Source organism: Mus pahari, chromosome 8, assembly GCF_900095145.1.
Source record: "Mus pahari chromosome 8, PAHARI_EIJ_v1.1, whole genome shotgun sequence".
NCBI lineage: Eukaryota > Metazoa > Chordata > Mammalia > Rodentia > Muridae > Mus > Mus pahari.
The window spans coordinates 49,033,102-49,043,599 of record NC_034597.1 but is presented as its reverse complement, the minus strand read 5'-3'; the positions used below and the strand labels follow the sequence as shown (position 1 = coordinate 49,043,599).

At 41.6% G+C, this 10,498-nt stretch overlaps 1 protein-coding gene across 1 annotated transcript in view; it reads left to right on the top strand.

Annotated features, from left to right (window-relative positions):
- Positions 1-10,498, top strand: part of Micu2 (mitochondrial calcium uptake 2) — an 83,855-nt gene that overhangs the window by 38,521 nt on the left and 34,836 nt on the right. The window contains exons 3-4 of the mRNA XM_021202885.2: positions 7,034-7,065; positions 7,829-7,904. Coding sequence (XP_021058544.1) covers positions 7,034-7,065; positions 7,829-7,904 — 108 coding nt within the window. The remainder of the gene's footprint in view (positions 1-7,033; positions 7,066-7,828; positions 7,905-10,498) is intronic.

The window sequence follows — 10,498 nt, the reverse complement described above, 5'->3', positions numbered from 1 at the left end:
CCAGCTGTGTCAAGTTGACACAAAACTAGCCAGTACAGTTTGTTTGTTTAAATGACTTTAGAGGAATTTTTCAGTGTTTTCTATGGTTTTAAAAGATCTTACAGTGAGGGAGGATACATACAAGAAGCATTTTTAAGATCAGCTCAGCTTGTGTCAGGGGTTGAAACTGAGAAACAGGTTACTCAGGGTAGTTTTGGAAATCACCGTGCTGGAGCGGGCTCTGCCTTAACTTTTCTGCAGCAGAGCAACCAGGTGTCTGCAGCTCTGGGAATGCAAGTGACCTTCAGTCACTGTGGATGGAGCTCAGGACAAAGGAAAATGGTGCCACTCCTACTGCCAAAATGTGCTTGGCCTCTTGCTGGGCTCTTTGAGCTCCAGGTATCCATCACTCAAGAGATCAGGGCTAAAGACACAGCAGTGGCTGTTACTCCCCTCCCTCTGGGTACCAGTCTTTCTGCTTCTGTATTTTTATCAAGATCAGTTAGGTTTGAGAAATATTTGAACATGTGTGAGGTGACTAGGGCAAAGGGTAGTACACGGGAGTCACACAGACCTAGGGTCTGTATTTGTCCTTTTAATTTATCATACCGTTCATATTCATACCATAGTGACATGTGAGGAGGGAGCTGTGGTAAAAACCTGCTAGCTCAGCAAAGTAACTTCATTGTCTTAACTGTATGCAGAGTATCTAATGACAAGCCTGATTCAGCAACTACGCTGCTAGCTCTGTAGAAATCTCTTCCTATCTGGGCCAGTCTGCCAAGCTAGTCTGTCTTTCTCTTGAGCGCCTCCAAACCCCAGAGGGCTCCTTAGCTGTCTTTCCTAGTATTGTGTTTTACCTGTGTCCTGCCAGCTGCTTCTCTGTGATTGCTGCAATCCCTGAGAGAAAAAAATCCCTACCTCATACACAGAGCTCCTTCCATGAAGCTCTTCCAAGCCAGAAGAGAGAGGCCCAAAGAGAGTGACAAAAAAAAAATCAAGAGACCTCAAAGGTCCGATTCTGTAAAAGAAGTCTCTAGGTCTTCCCCTACACCCTTAGCAGGCTGAACCACGTTGCCGTCATGGTGGGGAGCAACAAGCCAAGCCAGCAGAGACCCAAACTATTTTAACTTTATGGTGGGTGAGGCAGCTCAGAGCCATCCAACTGACTTTTCCTTGGGTCATAGAGCAAAGACCACAAGGCCTCTCCCAAGCAACTTGCCTAAAAACAGGTAAGAACTTTCCATTCCTTAGCATCTTACCTATGGAGGCTTTTAGAGGCACAGCCAAGCTACATCTCTACAGGACATGCCTGAATGCATCTGACACACACAATACCTATTTAAGTTTTTATATTTTGCTAACAGTTGGGTTTTCTCTGAGCCATAATCAAATGTCCTGCAACAGGAGTTAATCCCAATGCATGGTTAGTGCCAAAGTCTCTCCTGACTGTTTCTAGATCATTAAAAAGTAGTGTTGTGGGGATGGTAACGTTAGGAAGCATGGGAAAAGTCTGTACATTTTCAAACTAAAGCATTACACTCTGTAGAGCAGAAAATACAGTCAGCGAGAACCAATGGCCACCACCTAGTAGTCGGTAGCATTATTAGCACACACCTTTTTTTTCTTTTTGGCTGGTAAATTTTTTACAGAGATATAATTCATATGCCATACATTTGCCCTTTAAAACACACCCTTTTGCTTCCAGAGGTAAGACATTTGTACCTCACACTGTCTAGTATGTGCCTCATAACCTAGCATTTTCTGTTCAGTGCAGAGTAGTTTCCTTTTACTGGTGTTGTCTGAAAATATTTTGATTGTTTTATTAGTATGTTATAATTTAATGAGTTCCCTTATATTGGAGCATTTACATTTGCTGCAGTTATTTTACTAATATGAATAATTTCATAGTGAGTATGGTTTTTATAAGTCTTTACTTAACTGGTTCTAAACTAATTTTCTGAACTGGTAGTCATGAAATATAAACACAAAGACTTTTAAGACTATTATCAAATTATCTGCTAAAATAAAGGACCTAATGATTTTGATTTCCTGCCTAACTGGAAATTTTCTCATAAACTTTTCAATAATAAATTGTTCTATTTCATTACGTTTATCAGGAAGCACTATTTTTAGATTTCAAGAGCAAAATTTTATGCTTGAGTTACAAAGATGGACGGAGAACATCGTCCTCTCCTTTCTGTGTAGCCTATTGGGTGTGCAGGGCAGTGAGTTACAGCATGGTGTTTCCATAGCCGCCTGTCATGGTGCCTGAGCATGTTCACCCCATCCTTCTCTCTTCTCCACCCATGCTATCCCCTCCCTTTCTTTTATGTCTCTTCATTAAGGTTCTACATATGAGAGAAGATGTGTTTGTCTTTCTGAACCTGCTCTGTTGACCTAATATGATGTCCAGTTCCTTCCATTTTCCTGCAAATCATACAGCTTCTTTATGGCTGAATAGAATGGCATTGTATGTGCAGAGCACATTTCCTTTCCCTTTATATGTCTGGACACCTATGCTGATTCTGAACTGTAATGCAGTGTTGAACATGGAAATTTGAAAGTTTTCAAAGTATAGGATGCTAAAATCACTATTCAAAAATATATCAGCTGTGAAGACTCCCAAGGACTCTAACCTGAACTCCAGCTGAACCAAAAATCAATATTCTTGGGACACTTGAAGATGGTACAAGAGTAGCCAGGTTTACCATCACCCAGTCTAAATATATATCACACACACACACACACACACACACACACACACAAGTATACACTTACTTGAGATGGAGGCCAACAAGGATATTCTTAGTTGTCACCTAGTGAGATAGCAAATACCTGAAAAGTTACTTGACTGACTTGTCACCAGCATCCCCCACCAACCCTCACTGGGGACTGGCTGCATTTCCTGCTTGTCCACTGTAATTTTTGGGACAGACTGCCCCCCTCAGATGCAGAAAACTTGCACCCTTCTCTCTAAATTCTGAGACATTTCTTCTGCTCCTCAATTTACTCATTGTTGCACCCACTGATGCCTCTCAGGCTGCATAAAAAGCTACCACACACACACATGCGCACTTGCGCGCACACACACACACACCAGCTACCACACATACACATGCATGCACGCATGTGCACACACACACACACACACACACACACACACACAATCTCTGTTTCACTTTTGTGTTTATTTTAATGAGAAACAAAAGGGAGTTTTAACTATTCATTTTTAAAGCTCATTTCTCAGCATCAGTGTGTGCTGTTTTGAAATATGACAGCAGAACCGTTAGCCTGCAGACTTGCTTAGTGCTCAGAACATACCTCTCCTCTTTGACAGTTGAAGTATTTCATTGAGATACTTGTTAACTCTATCATGTATGTAAAGCTAAGGCTGGAACCAGGTCCCACGTCCATGCTCCTGTGACTGCTAAGTGATGTGGTAGACAATGGCTCCTTCCTGATGGATAAGCCACCAGATCAGTCTGATACTTACAACACCCACTCGTTTCGTGATTAGATTCCTATTTACAAATCAACAGACTTTGCAATTAATATGAAATAAGCAGTGTTTCTGTTTTAATTTTCGTTCACAACAAAACTGTCCTCACAGCCATACACTACATGATGAATTCGTTCTGGGAAGAGTCCACAGTTCCCACTGCTCTCTTCACTTGGCTCAAGTTGTCCAGTACCTGATTTCGAAAAACCTGATTGAGAATACAAATTTTCCAGTGCCAGTATTATGGCCTAAGTCCTCTTGCTTGTTAGTTTTATATGTAAGAAGAAAATAATACTATACCCAAAAGTCCAGGATCTAGAAAAAATACTATGAAATTCAAACTTTGTACTCAGTTATTAATTCCACATTTCCATGGTAAGCACTCACCTACACAATTAAGAAGATATGAGGCGTCCCTTCTTCAGGAGGTTTCATAATGTATTGCTTGCCTGTAGTTGTGGTAGCATATTGCTTATATTTATAGTTATAGCTCTACTGTTGTGTTGTTTATTGCCATTTCTCTGGTATTGAATGTTCCTGGTTCACCTCCCAACTTTTAGCTGCAAGCAAGCAGACATTACTTTGACTCATTCAGTTTCAAATAGATTTTTTTTAAAGCACATGATTTTTTTAGTCTAAACACAGGATGTAACCATGATATATAAGAGGCCACCTCAGCTTCTTGATCATCTTCTACCTTCACACTCTGTTAATGCTACCTCACATGCTTTCTTATAGAGTGCAGTCTCTTTTGGATACTGATAGGGGTAACCTTAATGTCTAAAAGTAGAAATATACATGGTAATGATATCTTGCATAGAGTTTAGAGAGCCATTAGGAGACCAAGCTTGATGGCACACACCAAGGGAGAGGGGGTGGAGTTACAAGTCCCAGACCAGCCTGGGATGTGTAGCAAGACCACCCTCAAGAAACATAAAAAAAGAAAAGCATTATGACAAATTTAAATTATAATCAACATTTAACCTAATATTTTGAATTTTAATTAAAAGTGATAAAGCTGTCTCTACAATTATATGCATAATTAAACTGTTAGATTAAAGAGTTAAACTACTCCTGGGCCTGGTGCCATACAAACTCCTGAAGTTTGGCAGATGGATGGCTGATCTCAGGGGTACCTGTACTACCAAGCAAGCGCCAGGGCAGTCTGGACTGTATAACAACCCAAAAGTTACAATAGATATTTTACACTGTTTTCTAGATCAAGTAGTCAGCATTGGATGACTATATTTTACACACCTTACAGACACTTACAGTTGTAAATAATATAGTCACTTACCTAGCTGATATCACCTATGATGGCACCAATAATCAAGAACTGTCACTACAGGCACATAATACTTGGTGAAAAATAAGGATAGTAGCGTGTAACCTCCCAGATCTGGACACAGCAGTTTCTACAACTGCACAGTAATATTCAGCACTAACTGTGAGGTAGGTACTCTTTATTATTTCTAGGTTTTCCCCTCTCATTAACATTTATTATCTTTTTTAAATTTGGGGTTTGGGGCTGGCGAGATGGCTCAGCAGGTGAGAGCACTGACTGTTCTTCCAAAGGTCCTGAGTTCAAATCCCAGCAACCACATGGTGGCTTACAACCACCCATAATGAGATCAGGTGCCCTCCCCTGGCACAGCTGAAGACAGCTACGATGTACTTATGTATAATAATAAATAAATCTTTGAAAAAAACTTCATTTAAATTTGGGGTTTAATGTTAAAAAATATACATCTAGGAATAAATTATTCAGCTCAAAGCCAACATGCAATACAAAAATAATTAGTGATTGACGTGTAACACAAACATACTGTCTACCAAAAATTGTGTGTCAACTCAAAAATTGTCCTCCTTTTTTTTTGAACAATAAAATAGTAATGCAATAACTTTGTTATGACAAAGCCAATAACATAACAAAATTGGAACAAAACTAATTAACAAGCATTGCTTCAGCTCAAATGAATGATCTCCTTAGTTTTGTGGTTTTCAACCTTTTCTACACAGTACAGGGTAGAGGTGGAGAATCGGTGCTTTTTAAAAGTTATATGTAAAGCCCACTTTCAGATAACTAAAGGGAATCTCTAGAATGGGGCTTAAGCAAGGATTTTTAAAGTACTGTCAGTTTTGAGAACTGCAGCTATAAAGTAATGATAACAAAAATGTCCTCAAAGAAATTAGTAGTTACAATTAACTTTTCATTAATACTTCTTAATCTTGACATTTCATGAACAAATACTAGAATTTTCCCTGGTCAGCTCGTAGCCTGACTTAAGAGCCTCAGAGTACGAGAGAGCCTATCTGAAAGCGCTCGGCCTCTCAGTATGTCGCTAGGATTGTCACAGACCATGCCTGTAGCTGTACAAGGAGTTTAGTTGATGAGATGGTTTGAAGAACAAGAAGTAAAGTCTGTGCTGCTCATAATTGATTTATCAGAATAAATTCCAGCAAAAGAAGCAGTATTATTGCTTTGGAATTATAGTAAACAGTAAGAAAATCATGTGAGTGATAAAGTAGGCTGAGGGGCCAGCAAGATGGCTTGGGAGATAAAAACACTTCTGTACAAGCCTGAGGATCTGAGTTCAGTCCCTCGAACCCACATAAGAAGACAAATGCAGTGGGACATGTATGTAATCCCAGCACTTCTACATTCAGATGAGAGGCAGAGGCAGGAGAATTGCCCAGAAACTTTCAGGCCAGCTAGTTTTAACAAAAACACATTAGCAAGAACATGAGAGGCCTGTCTCCTGACCAAGGAGGGAAGGAGCAGGGACTCTTGAAAGTTGATGGTCCTACACATGCTGTGGCCTGCATAGGCCAACACACGCACGCACACGCGCGCGCGCGCGCGCGTACACACACACACACACACAATAGTAATAATAAGCATAAAAAGGTTTTAAGAGAAAGGGGTCTGCAAACTTGAAAGAACTTCAGATTTCTGCTTTCTGATGAGGCATTATGAAGAGCAGTATGGCCTCAGAATGGACAGTCTCCATTGCCTCGCAAACTGAGAGTGTTTTAGGTTCAGAATAGTATAGCTTTCCAAAACATGGATGAGGCTGCTTTGCTGTAAAACCAAAACTGGTTTTAACAAACAAGACAGGAATCATACAGTACAAATCAGTGTCCAGTGCCCACAGGGAAGAAAGACTTTAGGAATTCAGGTGTGTGTGACTGAACATTGATCAGGCAGACACTATAGTACCATGATGCTCAGGTTCAGAATTCTTTGGCTTCTGGTTAAAGGTATTGACTAAAACTGCCAACTTGCCAGGTGTGGTGGCACACACCTTTAATCCCAGCACTCAGGAGGCAGAGGCAGGGGGATTTCTTAGTTCGAGGCCAGCCTGGTCTACAAAGTGAGTTCCAGGACAGGCAGGGCTATACAGAGAAACCCTGTCTTGAAAAAACAAAACAAACAAACAAAAAAAAACTGCCAACTTTATTTCTTCCCTAAATTGAAAGGGTTTTCTTACTTAGTTCCTTCTGAGTTTTGAGGGGATGTGACTACTAAGTCATGGCTCTTCTTTGTTGCAGGTAAAACACTGGTCAAGAAGCTGGCAAAAAAGGTAAGCGATGTGGGGGGCTGCTTGTGTGTAATTTCTAAAAGCACACGTTTGCCTGTGCTCTGGCTCCTCCCAGCTTAGCCTTAGATCCGAGGTGGAGATCAGCTGCTGCCAGCCCCAACCCCAGCCCCAGGCCTGGCTTCTCTTTTGTTCCTCTGGCTTGGTTTCCCCAAGCCTCCAGCCACTGCCTTTGCCTGGGAGCTTTGACCCTGGAGCAGGATCTGGCCCCTCCTGGTTCCCTTTTATTCCTCCCATCTTAGCTTTGCCAAGCCTCCATCACCAACCTGGCTTCTCTCTTTACCCACCTTTGCTCAGTTTTATTATTTTAGAATTTGCCTACTAACACAATTGCTGGGCACAGAATCTCCTGCTCTAAACTAATCAGCTAGCCTGTATCAGCCAGCCTCCGCCAACCTCATTACCTATCTGCTAGTTCTAGCTTCCCCAGGATCATACATGATAGCTGCATGTTTCTCGTTCCAAAACCTGACTGAAAAAGACCCCGGCCCACCACCACAACCCCACCCCCACCCCCGCTCTTTCCCTTGGTCTCCTTTTCCTCCTGGGACCCAGAAGTCCCACCTATCCCTTCTACCCAGCAGTTGACTCCCAGCCTCCTTTATTGACCAAATCAAGAACTAATTAGGGAACCATACTTTAATATCAGCACCTCCCCCTACAGGGGCTTTTATTTGTCTGTTTGGAGTGATATGGAAGATGGTCTTGTATACCTTACATTGAAAGATTTTAATTTGTGTATTCAAAGGATATCGAGGATGTACTGTCAGGAATCCAAACAGCACGTTGTGGATCAACATTTTTTAGAGACCTGGGTGATAAAGGTAATTTTCAGTCATTGTTTGATTTTGTGTGTGTGTGTGTGTGTGTGTGTGTGTGTGTGTGTGTGTGTATTTTTAACTAAGCAGTGTTATATTTATGCCATCTGACATAATAGGTGTTTCATGGCATAATAAATGATTCATTGTGTAAGAGATAACTCGAGTTTTTTAAGCAATTAAAGATAAATTCCTGGAGCCTCAGTGATGAAGCCCTAGAGAAGGAATGAGGAACGTGTGAAGTGAGGAGTTGGCAAGGGTCAGAGAATGCTGAGGAGCACCGTGCAAACAAGTAGATGAGATGAAGGCCCATAAAGAGGCCAGGCAGAATGGCCAGAGAAGCCGAGGGAAACCGTGAGAGAATGTGTCACAGAGGCTGAAGGAACATGTTAAAGAGGAGAGTTAGACCGGGCATGCAGGCAGAGCCCTGGAATCCTTGCCTTCAGAAGGCTGTGCCCCGATGTCTATGTGGCTTTTCCTGCACAGACTGAAATGATGTGATGTCAGTCTTATATCCCTCGATTTACATATATTAAACCGTCTTTGCATCCCTGGAACATAACCAACATGGTCTCAGTGCTTGTGTTCCCTAATGCATTCTTAAATTTAATTTGCAAATTACTGAGAAGTTTTGTGTCTGTTTATCAGAAAAATCAGTCTGTAGCTTTCTGTTGCTGCTATATTCTTATGTAGTTTTGGTATCAGAGTTAATACCAGCTTCTCACAATGAGATTGTAGTTTTCTCACCTTTTTATTTTATGCAGCAGTTTGAAGAACATTAGCATTGTCTCTTCCTGGGTAGGTTCGGTAGAATGAGGGAAGGAATCTGGTCTTGGTGGTGTTAGTGTGAGACCCTTACAACTTTAATCTCATTGTAGATATGTCTAAATTAATTATATCCTCTTGGTTTAACTTTGGTGGGGTACCTGTGTCTGTGAATCCTCTTTGGGATTGTCTGGGTTTATTGAATAGAAATGTTCAAAGTAGTCCTTCAAATGATCCTCTGGACGCCATTGAGGTCTGCTATGATGTCACTGTCACCATTTTTATCTTTAATTTGATTCATTGCATCCTCCCTCTCTTTTAATTTGGCTAACAGTTTTTTCTGTCTTGTACATTTTCTAAAAATTTACTTTGTTTCATTAAGTCTTTGTATTGTTCTTTTAGTGTTCAGTTCACTAATTCATAATTTCTGCCCTCATTTTTCTTGCTGTCTTCTGCTTTGAGGTTCACCTTGTTCTTGTCTTTCTAATACTTAGATGCACCTTTGAGTTACTCAAATATGAGACCAGTGTTTTTCAGTGTATATGCATATGCTGATATGGTCAGTTCCGTGGGAAGATCTGAAAACAACCCCTCAGGAACCCTGTCCACCCCCTTTCAGACAGAAATTCTTGCAGGCCTGGATCTTACCAGTTAGTCCAGACTAGCCTGTGAATCCCAATGGTCCTCTTCACCAAGCCTAGTGCTGTGTTACAGCGTGCTCTGGAGGAGCCTGGGTTTGTATGTAGCTGGTAGTGTTTGAACTCCCATCCTTTTGCTTACAAAGGAGGCACTTTACTAACTGAGCCACCCCAGCCTGTGGCTGTTGTTGGCCACCGACCCTCCAGGTCAGAGGGAGCAGAGGCAGCAGGCAGGGTTCAGACGAGTGAGTATGATGGAAGGACAGTCGGAGACAGCTTCTGTGAGACACCTCCGGTTTACTGTTCCAGCTGGTTAGGTTCCAGCTCTTAGGAGTAAGGGTGGAAAGGGTGATTGGTCATAACATAGTCACTAATTATCAGAAGGGTGGAAAGCTAGAGAGGTACTTGTGTGCAGAGTCAGAGAGCTCTGCCCAGGCTCATTCTTCAGAAAAGGTCAGGCATCTGTGCTCAGAGATACTCTCCAAGTATGGTTAGGCAGAGAAAGGGGACCCCTGCTGAGAAAGGGAGCCCTCCATTTTGTTCACACTCTGAGCCCTCCAGACGTGGTGGACTACAACCTTAATAGCAGGGTTCTCCAACACCAACCCCTCTGTGGTTTTTCAACATGGCAGTCATGGTTATAACCTCAACAGATGTCTTACCTGTATCCCAAAGGTTCTGGTAAGTTGTGCTTTCACTTTTCTTTGATTTGCGGAAGTTGTCAGTTTCTGTAGTGATCCAGTGATTCCTTACCTAAATGCATCATACAATATAAGACTGCATTGCACAATGTAGAAATACATGTTTGGTTTCAATGGGTTCTTTAACTGTTGATTTCTGCTTTTATTGAGTGTGATCTAAAGAGATAGAGGAATTATTTCACTTCTTTCTATATTTATCAAGACTTGCTTTCTGGCCTATGATGTGATCTATTTTAGAGAAGTACGCAGAAGAAAGTTGGATAGAGTACACTGTAACTGCCTTATTGAGTCCATTTGATCAGTGAGGCTTGAAATCCATTAAAGAATCTTCAGAATTAATTTGCTTTTGCAGATAACCAGGTTTCCATTCCCAGCACCCATCCGTAACTCCAGTTCCAGGGATCCAGTGCCCTTTTCTTACCTCTCCTCTCCCCAGTACCACAGTACCCATCCATAACTCCAGTTCCAGGGATCCAGTGCCCTTTTTTTTTTTTTT